General features: G+C 40.5%; 1 protein-coding gene across 6 annotated transcripts in view; it reads left to right on the top strand.

The window, feature by feature from the left end:
* STXBP5L (syntaxin binding protein 5L) overlaps positions 1-20,772 on the top strand; it is a 434,978-nt gene that overhangs the window by 162,268 nt on the left and 251,938 nt on the right. For 5 of the 6 annotated variants that reach the window (XM_050956804.1, XM_050956783.1, XM_050956794.1 and 2 more), the window contains exons 3-4: positions 13,692-13,773; positions 16,489-16,589. In XM_050956804.1, the coding sequence (XP_050812761.1) occupies positions 13,692-13,773; positions 16,489-16,589 (183 nt within the window). The remainder of the gene's footprint in view (positions 1-13,691; positions 13,774-16,488; positions 16,590-20,772) is intronic. The other variant, XM_050956814.1, reaches the window with a different exon arrangement.

The following is a 20,772-nucleotide window of genomic DNA, read 5'->3' as shown; positions in this document are numbered from 1 at the left end:
TGTTCCAGCAGAGGTCTCACCAGTGCCAAATACATGTAAAATAACCTCTCTATTCCTAATTGACATTCCCCTGTTTACGCATCCAAGGATTGCATTATCCCATTTGGCCACAGCATCACACTGGGAGCTCATATTCAGCTGGTTATCCTTCCTGACCCCCATATATTTTACCGTCACTGTTTCCCAGGATAGAGTCCCTGATCATAGGATCATAGAATATCAGGGTTGGAAGAGACCTCAGGAGGTCATCTAGACCAACCCCCTGCTCAAAGCAAGACCAACACCAACTGAATCATTCCAGCCAGGGCTTTGCCAACCCGAGTCTTAAAAACCTCTAAGGATGGAGATTCCACTACCTCCCTAGGTAACCCATTCCAGTGCTTCACCACCCTCCTAGTGAAATAGTGTTTCCTAATATCCATTGCAGACATCCTCCACTGCAATTTGAGACCATTGCTCCTTGTTCTGTCATCTGCCACCACTGAGAACAGCTGAGCTCTATCCTCTTTGGGTCCCCCCTTCAGGTAGTTGAAGGCTGCTATCAAACCCCCCTTTACTCTTCTCATATAAGTATGACCTACATTCTTTGTTCCTAGATGTATACATTTATATTTAGCTGGATTAAAATGCATGTTGTTTGCTTGCACCCAGTTTACCAAGCGATCCGGATTACTCTGTGTCAGTGACCTGTCTTCTTCATTATTTACCACTGTATCTGGCTTTTTCTAGTAGCATAAATTTGGGACGGCTTTTCACATCTCTCTTCCCTTGTGTTTCTCCCAACAGCTAGGCACAATTTAGCCCTAAATGCAACAAGTATGTATAAATAGGGATAATTTGATTCAGACACCTCCCTTAATACAGCATACCGTGTCACTGGCTTTTTTTGCCACATTTATTGGCCTCTTTTTTGTTATAGCTTTGAACCAGATAAAAACGCCATGTCAATGCCTTGCATATTGTACATGATCCAAGCCTCTACTGCCTATGCCCTTTCGGCTGTTTCACATTGTTTCATTTCAAAGTGTTGTGCATTCATGGATTAAGGTACCATTTGCTACCATCATATATCATAGTACAATATAATTTAGTATGACACACAGTACAGTATATGAATTTCAAATAAGCACCGTTTTAGCAAGTACAGTAGTTAATTCCTACAATGAAATAAAGTAGATGGAAGTTGAGTGCATAGCATGACATCTCCACAAACAGGTAATTGTAGTGGTTTGAAGTGAACCAAATGTTTGGATATTGCAGCTAAGCATTTGTTTTGTGTAAATGTGCAACTATTTTTCAAGTTTGGGTGGGCAACAGTTCAGGATTTGCTCAGTCCCTGCTCTGCTACACACTTCCTGTGTAATCCTGAGGAAGTCACTTAGCCTCTCTGTGCCTCAGATTCCCATCTGTAAAATTGGGTTAATAGTACTACAGTAACTCATGCAGTGTTGTGGGGATAAAAAACATTAAAGATTGTGAGATGCTCAGCTACTACTGTGATGGGTAGCCATATAGGTACCTAAGGTAGATAAAACTTGGAAGAACTACTCATAAGTGGATACATAATTGGTTAAACAACTGCATAGAATTACTATTAATGTAATGTCAGATAGGAAGGAGGTCTCAAAAGGGGTTCTGCAGGGATCTGTTTTGGGTTCGGTGTTATTTAACATCTTTATTAATAACCTGGATGTAGGATTAGAGAGCATACTGATCAAGTTTACAGATGACACAAAGGTAGTGGGAGTTGCAGACACTTTGGAAACACTAAAATTCAGCAGGATCTTGATAAATGGAAGAACTGGGCTATAGACAACAAAATTCAACAAAGACAAATGTAACAGGTTACACTTAGGGAAGAAAAATCAAATGCTCAAATACAGAATGGGGGAGAACTGGCTTGGCAGCAGCACTACTGAGAAGGATCTCCGAGTTGTGGTGAATCACAACCTCAATGTGAGTCAACAATGCGATACTGTTGCAAAAAAAAGCAAATGCAATTTTCCGTTGCATTAACAGAGACATAACATGCAAGTCACAGGAGGTGATAGTACTGCTCTACTCGGCGCAAGTTAGGCCTCATCTGGAATGCTATGTCCAATTTTGGAAAGCAATCATATGAGCAAAGGCTGAAGGAACTGGGTATGTTAATTTGGAAAAAAGAGGAGATTAAGAGGAGGACATGATAGTGATCTTAAAATGCTTGAAAGACTGCCATGAAAAAGATGGAGAAAAATTGTTCTCTTTTTCCCAGAGGGCAGTACAAGAGACAATGAGTTCAAACTACAGCAAAACAAATCAGATTAAATCTCAGGAAAAAAATTCTAACTGTAAGAACAGTAGGACAATGGAACAAACTACTAAGGGAAGACGTGGAAGCTCCTTCACTCGAGGTTTTCAAAAAGAGACTGGATAGCCATCTGAATTGGGTGGCTTAGACACAACAAATCCTGCACCTTGGCAGGGGGTTAGACTAAATGACCTTTGCGGTCCCTTCTAATCCTATGGTTCTATGATTCTAAGTTTTATATTTTGTAGCAGAACTGATCAACCTGTTCACAGCAAGTAATTTATTTGGCCAAATTTGGCCTATTTCAGTCTGTTAAATATCTGTAAATATACTTAAACTTGTACAAATGTTTTCATTATACAAATGGTTTGTGTAAACATATCAGAGAGACAAGGTGGGTGAGGTAATATATTTTATTGGACTAATGTCTGTTGGTGAGAGAGTCAAGCTTACACAGAGCTCTTCTTCAGGTCTCAACTCTGTATCTCGAAATCTTGTCTCTCTCACCAACAGACATTGATCCAACAAAAGATATTCTCACTCACCTTGTCTCTTTAGTACTGTGGGGCCAACACAGCTACAGCGCCATATGTAAACATATGTTATACTATGAATTACATGCAGACAATTGGCTGACTATTGCTTTGAGTATTTGCTATTCATTATTTGCTGTTTGTAGTGTGACTGGTTGAGTTAAGTCACATGGTGGTAGCATTTCTACTCCCTGAACAGATGACTTCCAAAATGACAAAGAACTTTCAAGATAGTCACATGTACTCTTTCAGACAAATAATCATGACTGTACATAGTCACATAAGTATTTGTAATACTTTCAGTATCTACGGACACTTGTACACTAAAATAGCTTCTATGAATATTTATAAAAAGTGAATAAAAGAGGTTCAGAACAGCATCAATGCAAATTTGCATGTTTTTATTTGAATGAATGTTCACAAATAATTTTGCATAGTATTCACCCAGCTATATTTAGAAGTTTGATGTACTGCTGTCTTTCTGTTAGACATTAAAAGTGTGTCTACCTTTGCAGTCTTGTTGTAGCCATGTTGGTCCAAGAATATTAGAGACACAAAGTGGGTGAGGTTCCATCTTTTATTGGATCAGCTTTGGATGATGAAAGAGACAAGCTTTCAAGCTTATACAGAGCTCTTCTTCACTTTCAGTGCTTGGGCTTCAGCCTGTGCCTGAACATCTATACTGCTATTTTTAGCCCCACGGTATGAGCAGCCCAATCTTCCCCAAGCTCTGAAACTTGCTGGGTCTTTTTTGTTTTTGTTTGTTTTCTGTGTTTTCTGTGTAGACATACCCTCAGTGGCCTGAGCTCAGCGTATCCAAAGATTGCTTGACACTCTGAGATGAAGACTGGTGGATAACTCTGCCCCTCAGGCACAACGGAACTTTCTGCCACTAGGACAGAGCTTATTTGTGAAGGAGACAGAGCTTGCACAAAGGCATTTTGCAGACTGTGGAAACAACTGCCAAAGAAACTAAGGACCATCGCACACTTCGCCACCTTTCACTCCAAGTGCAAGGTGCACTCCTTCACCATGCTTTTTTTTCCTAACACCACCTATCAGTATGAACATTTACAAAACAAACAACAAACTGTACCATGGATATGTCTACATTGCAAATTAAGGTGTGATTGTAGTGCAGACAGGCATACCCAAATTAGCGTTCTTTCATCTAGCTAGTGCAGATAACAATAGTAGTGAAGACATGGCAACACTGACTTCAGTGTGGGCTAGCCACCTGAGTACATACCCAGATCCCTGGAGAGCTTGTACTGGGGGAGCTAGCTCACTGTGAAACCTGTGCCATCACATCTTCACTACTGTTGTTACCCATGCTAGCTACATTAAAGCTATCAATGCTATAATTGCTCCTTAATTTGCACTATAGACCTATCCCAAGACAAAACACTACACTGCACATAATTCTTCTCTTGGGGAGAGAATGAGAGAGAACAAATCACACATGACAGATGTTAGTCACATTGCTTAATGCACTACTGGAAGGCACTCAGATACTGCAGAGATGAGGGTGGTATAAGAATCTATATAGAATAGAAGAATGTAGGGAATTTTATCCTGGAAAACAGTGACATTGAAAAAAGATTTAGAAGTGATGAATAACCAACTGAACATGAGATCCTAGTGTGATGTTGTGGCTAAGAAAAGTAACATGATCTTTGGATGTAAAAGAAGGGGCATATTGCATATAAACAGGGAGGTGATATATACCTTTAAATATAGCACTGATGAGACCATTAGTGGGATACTGGGTCCAGTTCTAATATTCATATTTTAAAAGGAATGCTGACAAATTATAAATGGTTCAGAAAAGAACTACAAGAATTATTCTAAATCAGGAAAACTAGCCGTGGAGTGAGACACTAAAGAAACACAATGTATTTAGTTTATCCAAGAGAAGTTTAAGAGGCAATCTGATCAGTCTGCAAGTACCTATGAACAGAGTTCTGATAATAGGCAGACAAAGTGTGTGGAAACTGAAACTAGGCAGATTCAGCCTGGAAATAAGATGAAATTTTTAACAGTGGGAGTAATGAAACCCTGAACAAGTTACTTAGGGATGTGATGGATTCTCTGTCACTTGAAGTCTCTAAATCAAGATTGGACATCTTTCTAAAAGATACACTGTAACTCAACCCAGAAGTTATGGGTTTGACATAGGAATTATGGAGTGAAATGCTATAGTCTGTTACACGCAGGAGTTCAGACTAGGTTCTTATAATTATCCCTTCTGATGTTTAAAATCTGTGAATCTCTGAATTGGGCATACTGTATCATTCCACTTCACTATCAGGAAGCTCCTTTCTAAGAAAAATAATCACTTTGAGACTCAGTTACAAATATCAAAGTGAAACAATGCAAAGTTATTGTGGCAGGATACAGAAACACCATTCTGTCCCTGGTAGAAATGGGATTAACATCTGAGGTTTACAGATGTTCCAGGAACAGAAGAGTGACTGGGAAACAGCTGAGCTCAAATCCAGTGCTATAGGTGTAGATTGGAAACACTAAGCTTTTTGTTAAATTTCTGATACTTGTTTTATATGTTGTGCTTTTTCTATATAAACTTCAGCCTGTGACAGGGACATGACTATTTTTTTCTTTTTGGCTGAATTGTTTAACCAATTTATTGAGATTATTCTTTTGGTTCTATAAATGTTTAAAATTAATTTTGTATTAGAATCACTTGTTCATTTTAGTTGATAAGACTCTAGAATCAGTGGAATAGTTCTGCTGCAACAAAATGGAGCACTTAACCCAAGCAACATTTTAGATTAGTTACTTTTGCAGTGGATGATATAATACAGTAACACCATTCCACAAGCATCTGTTACAGATCTGATTTGACATCAGAAATCCAAAATGCACTCAGTCTGACATCGAAATAACATCTTCTCAATAGTCTTTATAGGTAAAAGAAAAAGGGTTTGTGGAGGCAGAAACTTGATCAGAGGCACTTAAAACTGGTTTACTTCCAGGAGAGTGGCATAGATTCCAAGGTAAGAAAGGACCACTGTGATCATCTAGTCTGACCTCCTATATAACACAAGCCATAGAAGTTCCACAAAATAATTCTTAGGTAGCAGATCTTTTAGAAAAACCACCAATCTTGATTTAAAAATAGTCAGTGATGGAGAATCCACCATGACCCTTGGTAAGGTGTTCCAATGGTTCATTACTCTCACTGTTAAAAAAAAAAAAATTTACACCTTACTTTCAGGCTTCAACTTTCAGTCATTAGATCATGTTATACCTTTCTCTGCTAGACTGAGAAGCCCATTATTAAGTATTTGTTCCCCTTGTAGGTACTTATAGAGTGTAATGAAGTCACCCCTTAATCTTTTCTTTGTTAAACTAAATAGATTAAGCTACTTGACTATTACTATATGGCATGTTTTCTTAACCTTTAATCATTCTCATAGCTCTTCTCTGAACCTTATCCAATATGACATCCAAGCACAAATAGTTGCTTATCAGTATGCTACTGTGTAGCCAAGGGAAACCACAGCATGGAATTTGACTTGATTTTTCTCCTGCAGCTGCAGACAGCATGCTTAGTCTCTGGAGAGATGTCTCAGATCAACATTGGCCAACTCAGGAATAGCAGGCATCCAAGAATCCTGGAAGAAGAGGGAAAGTGCCCACCTTTTTACTGTGTGCCATCTTTAAAGTCCCATTTTCTACAGCAGACTGCTATTGCAGTACCATTCTTCTCATAGACTTTAAGGTCAGAAGGCACCATTATGATCATCTAGTCTGACGTCCTGCACAATGCAGGCCACAGAATCTCACCCATCCACTTCAATAACAAACCCCTAACCTATGTCTGAGTTATCGACGTCTTCAAATTGTGGTTTGAAGACCTCAAGCTGCAGAGAATCCTCCAGCAAGTGACCTGTGCCCCATGCTGCAGAGGATGGTGAAAAACCTCCAGGGCGTCTGCCAATCTTCCCTGGAGGAAAATTCCTTCCCGACCCCAAATATGGTGATCAGTTAAACTCTGAGCATGTGGGCAAGACTCACCAACCAGCACTCAGGAAAGAATTCTCTGCAGTAACTCAGATCCCATCCCCACACAGACCACTGGGCATACTTACCTGCTGATAATCAAAGATCAGTTGCCAAAGTATTTGCCAAAATTAGGCTATCCCATCATACTATCCCCTCCATAAACTTATCAAGCTTAGTCTTAAAGCCAGATATGTCTTTTGCCCCAACTACTCCCCTTGGAAGGCTGTTCCAGAACTTCACTCCTCTGATGGTTAGAAAGCTTCATCTAATTTCAAGTCTAAACTTCCTAGTGTCCAGTTTATATCCATTTGTTCTTGTGTCCACATTGGTACTAAGCTTAAATAATTCCTCTCCCTCCCTAGTTTTTATCCCTTTGATATATTTATAAAGAGCAATCATATCCCCCCTCAACCTTCTTTTGGTTAGGCTAAATAAACCAAGCTCTTTGAGTCTCCTTTCATAAGGGCAAGGAACATTGCTGATTCTTTTGAGGCTCTTCTCTTTGTGTACCTATAGAGACAACAGAATGTAACTTAAAAGCAATTCAATCAGCATTCTCTGCTGGATGCAAATTTGATATCTCTGCCACATGCATAACATGCTGAGGTGTTTTCTGAACTTGTATCTCATGCATGAGAATATAGAACACTATATTCTCTTCCACAACATACATATCTTGACAACAAGGCATTAACTGTTTTGTAACAATCAAAAAGCATGCTGCTTTGATAAAATGTTACCGCTATCATGTTTGCTGCTTAGCATGCGTAATTCAGTTTCTCCTTGTTGCTCTCTCATTTACATATAATCACTGAAGGTATCCAATTGAGTTTTCAATTCTTATTTTCTGAAATGGCTATGGTTGAATGTAATCTGACAATTTTCCTAGGCATGACCCCTAGGAAATCCCACATATTGGTAGGAATGAGAAGATAGTGACTAGGTCTTATTCTGGGAACCAGAAGGGCAGACTTTAAAGTATTTAGCTTTATCTTCCTTTTAACATCTTCGAAAGATATTCTACAATCGTTGCTGACAGGGCTATTTGTTGTTTTATTAAAAGACAAAAGTAAAAGAGAAAATAAATCCAGCTCAAGGTCTACATCAGCTTCAGCCAATATAGATTCTGGCAGAGGGCCTTGGTGTACCAACAAAGTTTGCAGTAGTGATAAATGCTGCAATAGCGCCTCAAGTGGAATAGTCAGGGAATGGAGCACAGATAGATAAAGTGGGCAAAACTGGCCAAGAAGGTGGTGGACAGGCTAGGAAGAAGATGTGCCAATCTCTCAGCAACTTTTGTCAGAAAGGCCCTGTGATAGGACATCCAACCCACAAAAGTCCTGAGTGGGTTAGTATGGGCCAGAAGGACCCAGTTAATCTGATTTGCTGCACCTTGAGGGGATTGATAGGGCCTAATGGCAGATGAAGCCCAGGTGGGGGAGGAGCTGGAATAGGATTATAAATCAGGAAGTGAGCGTAGGGAGCAGAGGCGGCTCCAGGCACCAGCGCAGCAAGCATGTGCCTGGGGCGGCAAGCCACAGGAGGTGGCCTACCGGTTGCTGTGAGGGTGACAGGCAGGCGGCTTTCGGCGGCGCACCTGCAGGAGGTCTGCTGGTCCCGTGGCTTTGGTGGCAATTTGGCAGTGGGGACGCTGATGGCGCGGCACCGGTGGACCTCCCACAGGCGCGCTGCCAAATCTGTGTGACCAGCGGACTGCCCGCAGGCGCACCACTGAAAACCGTCTGCCTGCCATGGTTGGGACGGCAAAGAACATAGAGCTGCCCCTGGTAGGGAGGATGTCTGCAGTCAGTCTCTAGAGGGAAAGGGAGTTGGCTAGGGATAAGGAAGCAATGCAGAAGGAGAATTGGCCAGGGTCTTGCCCTTGACTGGAGAGTCCAGCAAGAGGGTGAGAATGGTGAAGTAGTCATGGGGAGCATTGGAATCTATGGTGATAAACTAGAGATAGTAAAGCTATAGAGAGGTGGGGTAGGAAAGAGCCTAGGGAAACAGTAACAGCGTCTGAGACTGAACAGAGCTGGATTGCTAGTCATAGGGTCCCTGGGCTGGAACTCAGAGTAGTGGGCAGGTGGTTACCCTACCAGCTTCTGGGAAAGTGGCACAAGATCTGGAATAGAAGCCCATCTGAGGCAGTGTGTGTGTATAGCTTGCTTGTCTCGCTGGATTTTGGGGGACTACAGAGTGGGGACTACAGAGTGACCTGGCTAGAGGGCTCAGTCACAAAGAGTGAGTACCTTGAGTTTGGAGAGGGGGGGGGGACTACAGCCTGAGCAACCAACAGCTGAGGGCATCACATGCAGGGAGAGCTAATTCCCAGATTAGCCACAAGGAGGAGCACCTGTGGTGAATGAACTGTTTACAGGGCCCCCAGCAGGGTCACTAGCATATCTGAAAGCTGCTGCCGCTCAGTGGGATTCTAAAAGCTGTGACAGTGCCTACTGTCTTCAGAATGACTGGCCAGACAGGTATAATTTACATCTTATAATTCATATAAACATTCACTTCAGAGTGAAAAGTGATGTATGTAAACAGAGTATCCTGGAACATTTTTATTTGAGACATGCTGAATGGAGTCATCTGCTTCATTAAATTTTTCTCTCAGAGACTGATTTCACCTTTTGATGGTGAATGGTGGTGATAGCTGGTTAAGAACAGTATTAGCATAATTTCCCATCTAGTGGAAATGTATTAGCTAGTGCCATTTGTTTATAATGAAGTGTAAAGTTCAAATTAAAGCAAAGACATTCACCTGTAGGAATTTCCACTCAGTCCAAACCTTCCCTGTGCTCATTCTCTGTTGCATTCTCTCTTGGACTAGCAGGGGAACATGATAAAAATGAATGAATGGTCTAGAGAAGGTGAAATTGAATGATGACAAATTCAACACTGATTAAACTTTTTGCACAATGTATAATTAGAATGTGAGACACTGCCATGGGTCATCACTGAGGTGAAGAACTTAATTTGAGCAATTTCATTATCTTTCTTGCCTGTCCCTTTAACCATATCACGCCATCTTTGAAACCTACCACTGGCTTCTCCTTATCCATTGCATTAAGTATAAAGTTCTTGTTTGTCTTCAAGTCCCTAAAAAACTCCACTATGAACATTGGACCTTGTCTCTTTTCATATCTTCCACAACTCCTACACTGATGCCCCATTTGTTTCTTTTTACTGTGCCTGTCTTCATGCTCTTCTGTATCTTATCTTGTATCCAGTGAACCCTAGTACACAAAGCTGCCACTTTATTTTTATTCAGATCACTCTGATAAACTTACTATTTCTGTGTGGAAAAGTTGAGTTCACAAGAATAATTTAAAATAACGTGTAATACCTTCTCTCTCTCCCATCACTGTCTTTTTTGTATATATCTTTTCAACTGAAAACACTTTGGGGCATAGACTTTGTATCCTATACATATTTTTATCTTTGAATCTTGTTCAGTGCTGAGCACATTGTGGGCACTAAAATAATAAATGAAAATAATAAATTTTATATAAATAACAAAATAAGTCTGTAGCTATGTCACTGCTTTTCACATTAGCTATATCTGTGCTTATAGTACTGTGACTTCTGTTACCATGCAGTTCTTGTGCATGCTAACCACAGATATGTCTACACTGCATTAAAACGCCTGGCCTGTGTCAGCTGATCTGGGCTTAGGCTGTGGGGCTATAAATTGCAATGTAGATATTTGGGCTTGGGCTGGAGTCAGAGTCAGCTGATGCAGACCAGCCCTAGGTGTCTTATTGCAGTGTAGACAGACCCTTGGGGTCCAATACAAAACCTGTGGAAGTCAGTGGGAGGCTTTCCATTGACTTCAGTGGATTTGGGATCAGATTTTAAGAACCTGGTTCTGACAAAACTTGCTACTAGGAATTGTGCTCTTCTGCAGTGAATATTCCATAGCTGCAGTGAGGACTGCTACTGAAAGCTATCACAGTACTTCTGTGTGGGCTAACCAAGCCACTCCTCGTATAGTTATTTGCTGCTGGTATCGTGGCCAGATGAATTCCTACTCTTCTGTGTAAGATCCTGTGGGAGGCTGGATGTTGAGCTAGCATTGTGGTGTCATGGGTCTGGGGAGAACACCTTAAAAGGGGCCAGGCCCCAGCGGGTCATGCTTTTCTATAAGCATAGGCCATGTGGCCTCAGCAACTCCTAAACTGACCCTCTTGGCTCCTGCACTTCTGTTTCTCACCATGAGCTCTGTCCAGTGAATGTGACCGAAGCAGAGTCCTATTCAGAGACTTTTACTCCCTTCAGTGATCAATGCACTTCAGCAAGTATCTGCAGTGACTCCATGTAGCCTTTTCAAGACAGAGTAAGGTTGATTAGTCAACTGGAATACAGCACTGGGAAATCCTTTCTTCAAAAGAGAGAGACTAAAGTTTAAGACAGTCCATTCTGTCCAAAGCCGGGACTCCCTTGAGCCATGCTGCTGTAGTAAGCAGTTTAGTTTCCTTTCTCTTGTCACTTTCCCTTTTTCGTAGGGTTTGTCTACACTGAAGTGCTACAGCTGTGCTGCTGCAGCTGTGCCACTGTAGCACTTCAGTGTAGACACTGAGAGATTCTCCCATTGGTGTAGATAATCCGCCTCCCCGAGAGGTGAAAGCTAGGTCGATATAAGAATTCTTCCATCGCCCTAATACTGTCTACACAGGGATTTAGGTTGTCTTAACTATGCTGCTCAGGGTGTAGATTTTTCACACCCCTGAGTGACATAGTTATGCTGACTTAATTTTCTAGGGTAGACCAGACCTAAATCCCAGGTGAGAGCTCCTGTATCTCTGAGGCCAGTACTTAAAACAGATGACTGAAAATGAGGTACACATGGGCATCATAAAATTCCCATATTTATCACAGCAAGCTTTGTCGAGCAATTTAAATATGCCAAGTTTTGATAGAACTAACAGTTAATTGCTACCTTTCCACATGGCTTCCAAGCTTCTATACTTCTGTGAAAGCTATTTGAAACTAACATAAAGACATTTCTTATACAGTACACCTTATGCTTCTGGAGCTAAAACTATGTTGAGTACATTCCAGTTTGAGATTTTGATCTTGACTCGGATTAGGGGATTTAGGATGAGGTACAGACTGAAAGCCATGGCCTGTATTTGTGGGAGGAAGAGATTTAGGTAGAGTATACGCCAGCCTAATTTTTTGGCCCAACCCAGGCCCAGAATGGTATAGTCATTTTCTGACTTGACCCTTCCCCCCAAACCTGACTCAATACTATGCTGCCTCCTGCCAGTGGAGTAGGTACAGTGGCAGCTATGTGTTCGGCTCTTGCCAATGTCACTGTGCCAACCCCAGAGGCAGGTGGAAGAGACCTGATCGAAGACCAAGAGGGTCTGGTTGTTTTCCCACCCAGCACAACCCAGACCTCATACTTGTTGGGTCCTACGTCCAGATTGGGTTTCAGGATTCTAATTCAAAGTAGTCAGACTATACAGGAACCCCTGGTTATTTCAGAATGTGTTCAGGGAGTCTGAGAGAGCTCAAGCTGGAGTGAAGCTCTACCACCCTTTGAAACGGTACAGTATTTGCTTGCCTTTACAAGAACACAGATTTTTGAGTATCGGGGTAGCTGTGTTAGTCTGGATCTGTAAAAGCAGCAAAGAATCCTGTGGCACGTTATAGACTAACAGACGTTTTGGAGCATGAGGTTTTGTGGGTGAATACCTACTTTGTCGGATGCATGCATCTGACGAAGTGGGTATTCACCCACGAAAGCTCATGCTCCAAAACGTCTGTTAGTCTATAACGTGCCACAGGATTCTTTGCTGCTTTTACAGATTTTTGACTAGCTCCTAAATCTCCTCAAAATAAGGTGTAAGAGGGAATAAAGTGGTATATAGTCTTTGTGCAGGCCCCCTCTGTACATAGGTGAATTTCAGCTAGTGCTCACAATGTAGATATTTGATCATTCTCATTGCTGTAATTAACTCCTGAGGAGTTATGGATCGGATCCCTCAGTCTTAGTCCCACAGATCTTTCTGAGTGTTACACACCAAAATGTATTGATATTCTAAAGAGCTTCAACTCTCTAGGGGAAAATTGCTCAGTGTCCTTTACCTGCAATAGTAATGCTCTTTTAAACTTGTCGGCTATGTAAAATTGTGAGATTTTCTTATTATTCTGTTTAGAATGTAACTCTTTTTTTAGTTTAAAAGGAATGAACAGTTGGAAATTGACACATGCACACTTTTAAGATGCAAAGCACACTACCATCCTTAAGAGATTCTTTATTGCCTAAAAATAGCTTTCAGAGACAAAAGAGCCAAGGAGAACAGACCTATGGAGAAAGTTACATTCAGAGAATGGAGTAACAATTACAGGTAGAACATAATAAATAGGCAAAATTATTCACTTGAAATAATACACACTTTTTAGAGGGAAAAACAGTGTAACGTTATTGACCCTGCTCCTAAATTATTAGTTTTGTATGACCTAGATAATCAAAAACATCTTATTATGTACAGCTGTAATATGAACACATGCTATGAAGACGAAATAAAATAAATTGGAGTTTAAGATGTGTTTTGCCTGTATCTTCATGATAATTTATGCACTTTCATTCATAGGGAGGAATATAGCCAAGAACATATCACTCCATAATTGCACATGTTTCAGGGTGATAGTGCTGATACTTAATTAGAACAGCTGAAGATAAGTGTGTATTGCTTTGCTTTAGAGAAAGCAAGAACAATTGTTAAATCTAAGGTTAATTGCGAGAGAGTTCTGTTCGTGTCCTCTTTGCTGTTTACTGTTGGTGATAACTGAAATGTCAGAATCCTTGACTTTGACTGCAACAGACTGGGCAGACCTGGTGTTGATTGCTACTGCCAACACGAAAGTGGTGCCGCGGTACTGCAGCTCCAGTTCTTAATCAATGAGGTAAGGCTATATGTACAGTGTGCAGAATCTTCTTTCTTTAAATATAGTTGAATGGTGCAAGCTATATATTTTTGCAGTGTAACTTCCTGATAGGGCAAACAAAGGGGCTAGCAAGAAACTATGGACCTGATTCTGCTGTTCATACTTGCACTCAGAAATATAATTTTCTGTGTACGTAATGCTGTTTAAATGAATGGGATTACATATAGTAAAAGGTATTACTCAGTGTAAGTATAGGTGGTAGAATCAGGGCCTTTGTATGGTGATGTGAAGTACTGAACACACAGCGAGCTGCATATGTGTAACCTGAATTCATGGATCATCTTCCTCACTGCACAGACATGTCTGAGATAGAAATAAATGAACTAACAAAAATGGCACTAATACAAAAAGTTTCTGCTTAGCTGAAATGTCATCGTCTCAGGGAACTCAGAATAATCAGAACTGATCCCTATAAATACTACGCAAAGTGATTTGGGATCCACCCTCTGAATGAAACTTACTCTGGAAATAATAATTAATTATTAATTATGTGGTATCAGGCCTCCCCCCACCAATTCAAGTCAGGCAGCTTCCGCTTTCTCCATATTGCGTGTGCACCGGAAGGAGTACAGGAGAGAGTTTCTCTGATCAAAGTTCTGGTGCCACAGCAGCCCCTGGCAGCTGGGAGTAGTAATAGCAGAGATAAGCTTCAGCTCCTGCCGTTGCAGGTGGAACTTACTCAGTCACTCCGTGCAGATGGTACGTACACAGTCTAGTCAGCATGGAGAAGCTGTGACAGTTGGAGCTTGTTCAGTGCGGACAGACTCCTCAGAGAATATAGCTTTCAAACTCCAATAAGAGCATGAGCATGTCCAACCTTGGGATGTAGTGGGTTTTTTTTTTTTTAAGGTTCGTAAACTGTCCACATTTGGGCAGACTTTCATGAGGAAGGCAAAAGGCACATCCCTGACACACATACCAGCCCCTGACAAACTTCCAGGCCCCTGCTCCAAAGCAAGGAGGCATTGGAGTTTCTCGACAAAAAAAAAAAAATTACAGCCATTTTAACATGTGCAAAACAACATTTTTTCCTAATCTTGTTCTGAGAAATGACTGAATAATTTTAGCTGAAACTTCCCAGAAAAACTCATTTTGAGTATGGCGTGGAATGTTTCAGCCTGAACAGGTAATGTGTGGCAAAGTTATAAGCAACTGAAAATAGAACCTTATAATGGAACGTCTCAGGCAACCTTAACTATAGGTGTAACTGCCTAGAGCATACTCTTAGGCAAAAGAGTTTAACATAGGTATTTAAAACTTAAATAAATTTTACATGGCATTTAAAGGAATCAGATTCATATTCAAATTTAACGAAACATTTCTATTCAGCCTTTCCTATTTACGCTAACGTTGAGACAATTACTTTTGGAGTATATGTGTGACCACCAAAAAATGCATGTGCCACCATTTTGTCATGTGAATCACTCTTGCTTCTCCTGCTTTCTTTCCGATCTTGGCTTTTATGGTTCTCTGCTCCCCTAGATCATGTATTCCCGTTGTGACTATTCATTCAGTGTCTTCTTTATTAGCTCCTTTGCTTCCTTTCTTCTATCTGTGGGGTTTTCTGCAGGGTTTTTTCTTTGTCCTCTCCTCTCCTATTTCTATTCTGTGTACATGTCTATCTTTTCTCATGGATTTAACTACTATATCAAATATTATAGTTCTGGATTTACCTCTCACTCTGTATCCATTCACATTTAAGAATAGATGCCAGAGGGACAGCTGTAGATGTTCAACCACCATCTCAAACTCTAGTCTTCTCACCTTTCCTCCTAATCCTCTTCCTCCTCCTCTATCTTGATTGAGAATTCCATTTTCCTTCGTGTTTCCCAGGCCCATAATCTTTGTTTGTACTCTCCCCATCCCTTCTCCCATAGTCAATCTTTGTCACATCACTTCTTCCTCTTTATTGTAACCAAAATCCACTTTTTTTTGCTTACAATTGTCCACTAGTGGCAGGTTAGTCACTGGGCCTACAGGGTCCATGTCTAGGGCCCCGACCAACTGGGGGCCCCTGAGCTCCAGGTGGGCAGGGAAAGCCCCTGCGCCCTGACCCCACTCCTGGACAGTAGTGCCAGGTGGGAAGGGTAGTGCGGCTTGGCAGCTGGGGAAGCTCCCTGTGCCCCCGACCCTGTTCTCCGGTGCCATGTGCATCTCTCTTCTCACTTCCCCTGCTCAGTCTCCCTATTTTCATCCCTGTCCTCTTACTTTCATGTCCTTTTCTCATTCTTGATTTTGCATTTTCTGTTATCTTGACCTGACTATTATACTGTGCCTGGGCAGTCTCCCTTTCCTGGTGTGCTAAGCACTCTCTCTTTGTTTCTACTGCCTCCTTCAAACCCATCTTTTCAAGCTAATACTCCTTCTTGTTTCCATTCTTCTGCACTCTTCCTGGTTTATCAATCACAAACACATTTAATATCAAATGTTAAATATTAGAATGAGCTCTTTGATTTTCCAGATAAGCTCAAATTTGAACATTTTAAGTTAGCACAGGATCAATCAAAGCAAAGTAATGGTTGTTGCAGAGTGTTTTTTTCAGAAGGAAAATAAGTGTTTCACAGATATTGTACTGCTGCCTACTTATAGATCATTGTCTTCTTCTTAAATAATCTTCCCTTTCAATATGCAAATGAATAACATTCCACCATATTCTGTCTCTGATTGTTGTAGGGTGCCTTGGTCAGTGCGAGTTCAGATGACACACTTCATTTGTGGAACCTAAGACAGAAACGGCCAGCTATTCTTCATTCTCTGAAATTTAACAGAGAACGGTAAGCCGGTTTGACAATGAACAAAGGTGTCATTTTAAAAACTGACTAATTAGATTTTGCTAACATATCAGTGGTGGGAGGATTTGTTGTTGCATATGGCTTTCTTGTTTGTTTTAGGTTTTTTACTGACTTAATGAATGATGAAGCTGATTGCTTTGAAAATTTTTCTTCTTTTGTAACTTTTAAAATCTGGTTTATGCCGAGCACGATTCAGCATAGTGCAGTTTGTGGTGCAGTAGCCCCCTCAAGTCTGTAGAATCCATTTCTGCTTCCCACTAAAGAAGGGCTTCTGTGACCTAATTGTACAAACTGGCACAATTAATAGTGGTCTTTTCTGACCTTAAAAAGAATCTATGATCTTCTATTCTGACCTACTGCACGACACAAGCCATAGTCCTTCACCCAATAATTCCTATATTGAAGGGAATATTTTTCTTTACCATGTAACGATGTGGAATCCAGATTTTTGACAAATTAGCCCTTATTATTTTCCAGTAAATACTGGTATGTTAACATAATAATGGAGATGTGTAATATAATTATGATGGGTAAATCTCAAATGATTCAGAGATTTGCTCTCATGATTAGTATTGCTTTTTGAATGCCTAATAATTAGAAGTCTCTAGACCAAATAGATTAAATCAATGGTAAAATTTTTCAAATGTAGCTACCTATAGATTAGTCACTTTTAAATATGCCTGTATTTTCAGAGATGCTGAGCACTCAACTCGCATTGACATCAGTTAGAGCTGCAGGTAGAGGAAAGATTGTAGCAGAGCAGCAGCTCTTTATAGTTATGGTGAAGACCAGCTTTCTGTTTAAAGTTTGAACTGTTCTAAATACTCTAAAATGGTATGGTTACTTGGATTGCCTTGAAATTTGGTGTGCCTCATGGGGATTCAGGGTAGGGTCAGTGATCCAAGTTTAGAACCATTTAGCCAAGGGAATCTTAAGATACACCACAGGATGGGGGATGGTTAGGAGTGTGAAGGTTGTGGACCTCTGGAGACATCCAGATACTTACGTGCAGTACTTGGCAGAAGCCAGTGGTCGTAGTACATGTAGGTACCAATGATATAGGGAAAGGTAAGAGAGAGGCCCTGTAGGCCAAGTTTAGGCTGCTAGGTAAGAAAATAAAATCTAGGACTTCCATGGCAGCTTTCTCTGAACTGTTTCCAGTTCATGCACATGGCCAGTTAGACAGGCAGAACTGCAGGGTCTTAATGAATGTATGAGATGATGGTGTTGGGAGGAGGGATTTCAGTTTATGAGAAATGGAAAGAAGGAGCCTGTACAGGAAGGATGAGCTCTACCTAAACCAAAACGGAAGCAGATTAGTGGCATGTAAAATTAAAAAGATCATAGAGGAGGTTTTAAACTAAGGATTGGGGAAAAGCCAACAGGTGCAGAGGAGCATACAGTTCACACAGACATCTCTTAGGGGAGGATTTATTAAAGAGGATATTAGGATAGCCTAGTAAAGAGGAGAAGATAGAAGTTGGTAAAGTACAGGTCAGAACTGAAGAGAAACTGTCAAACAAGGAAGACTGAAGGTAGTCAATGAAATATTGACAAATTTTATGTGTTTGTGTGCAAATACTAGAAATCTAAATACTAAGATCTGTGAACTTGATTGCCTGGCATTCAGTGAGGATATTGATATAATAGGCATCACAGATACTTGGTAGAATAATAGTAATCAATGGGACATGGTGAGACCTGGATAGAAGTTCCATGCTTGAATAAGAGTATAGTAGTAGGAATACACTAACAACCACCTGAGCAGGATGGTGGTGGTGATTGTGAAATGCTAAAAGAGATTAGAAAGGCTACAAAAAATTTCTCCCCAAAGCCCCCATCAATAATAGGGGATTTCAACTATCCCCATATTGACTGAGTACATGTCATCTCAGGACTGGATGCAGAGAAAAAATTTCTAAACACATTAAATGTCTGCTTCTTGGAGCAACTGGTCCTGGAACCCACAAGGGAAGAAGCAATTCTTGATTTAGTCCTAAGTGGAGTGCAGGATCTGGGCCAAGAGGTGAACAGCTGAAGATAAGTGTGTATATAGCTGAACCGCTGCATAATAGAAACCATAATGTAATTAAATTTAATGTCCTTGTGGAGGAGGAGGGAAACAAAAGCCCACCACAGTAGCACTTAATGTCAAAAAGAGGAACTACACAAAAATGACCAAGCTAGTTAAACAGAAACTACAAGGAACAGACATGAATAAAATGCCTGCAAGCTGCTTGGAAACTATTTAAAAACACCATCTTAGAGGCTCAAATTACATGTATGCCCCACATTAAAAAAAGACCAAAAATGCCGCCATGGCTAAACAGAAGAGGAAAAGAAGTGGTTAGAGAAAAAAAGGCATCTTTTAAAATTGGAAGTCAATGATATTGAGGAAAATAGCAAGTCAAGTATAAAAGTATAATTAGGCAGGCCAAAAAAGAGTTTGAAGGTTATCTAACAAAAGACTCAAACTAACAGCCAAAAACTGCAAGTACATCAGAAGCTGGAAACCTGCCATACAGTAAGTGGGGCCACTGGATGATTCAAGTGCTAAAGGAGCACTCAAAAGAAGACAAGGCCATTGCAGAGAAGCAAAATAAGTTCTTTGCATTGGTCTATACAGCAGAATGATGTGAAGGCGATTCCCACACCTGAACCATTCTTTTTAGGTGACACATCTGAGGAACTGTCCCAGATTGAGGTGTCAGTAGAGGAGAATTTGGAGCAAACTGATAAATTTAAACAGTAATAAGTCACCGGGACCAAATGATATTCAACCAAGAGTTCTGAAGGAACTCAGATATGAAATTGCAGAACTAGAAACTTTGATATGTGACCTATTGCTTACATTAGCTATCCACCAGTCATCTGGTACAGAGGCTGATTTAACACCAATTTTTTAAAAAATGGCTCCAGAGGCAATCCGGGAAAATTGAGGTTGGTAAACCTAACTTCGGTACGAGGCAAATTGAAACTATATGAAAGCAGAGAATTATCATACACACAGATGAACACAATTTGTTGTGGAAGAATCAACACTGCTTTTCTAAGGAGAAATCATGCTTCACCAATCTACTGGAATTCTTTGAAGGGGTCAACAAACACGTGGACAAGGGTGATCCAGTAGATAGAATGCACTTGGACTTTCAGAAAGCCTTCAAGAAGATCCCTTACCAAAGGATCTTAACCAAAGTAAGGAGTCATGGGAAAAGAAGGAAAGTCCTCTCATGGATCAGTAACTTGTTAAGACAGGAACCAAAGGGTGGTAGTAATGGCCAGTTTTCACTGTGGAGAGAAGTTAATAGCAGGGTCCCATCCAAGGATCTGTACTGGGACCAGTGCTGTTCAGCATATTCATAAAGGATCTGGAAGAGGGTGAACAGTGAGGTGGCAACATTTGCAGATGATACGAAAGATAGTTAAGTCCAAAGCAGATTGCGAAGAATTACAAAGGGAACTCAAAAAACTGGGTGACTGGGCAACAAAATGGCAGATATAATTCAATGTTAAATGTGAAGTAAGACACATTGTAAAAAATAATAACCCCAACATACAAAATGATGGGGTTTAAATTAGCTGTTACCACTTAAGAAAGAGATCTTGGAGTCATTATGAATAGTTCTCTGAAAACATCTGCTCAGTCTGCAGTGGCAGTCAAATAAACTAACATGTTGGGAACCATTAGGAAAAGGATAGATAAAAAGACAGAAAATATTATAATGCCACTATTTAAATCCATGGTATGTCCATACCCCAAATACTGCAAACAGTTCTTGTTGCCCATATCAACAAAGATATATTGGAACTGGAAAAATATAGAGAAAGGTAATAAATTATTAGGGATATGGAAAAACTCCCATATGAGGAGAGATTAAAAAGTCCGACTCTTCAGCTTGGAAAAGAGATGACTGAGCGGAATTATGATAGAGGTCTATAAAATTATGACTGATCTGGAGAAAGTGAATAAGGAAATGTAATTTATCCCTTCACATAACAGAAGAACCGCAGGTCACTGAATGAAATTAATAGGCAGATTTGAAATAAACATAAGGAAGGTCTTCTTCACACAACGCACAGTCAACCTGTAGAAGTCATTGTTGAGGATGTTGCAAAGGTCAAAAGTATAGCTGGGCTTAAAATAGAATTAGATAAATTCATGGAG

Source organism: Gopherus flavomarginatus, chromosome 1, assembly GCF_025201925.1.
Source record: "Gopherus flavomarginatus isolate rGopFla2 chromosome 1, rGopFla2.mat.asm, whole genome shotgun sequence".
NCBI classification, from domain to species: Eukaryota; Metazoa; Chordata; order Testudines; family Testudinidae; genus Gopherus; species Gopherus flavomarginatus.
This window is presented reverse-complemented; position numbering and strand designations above follow the sequence as displayed.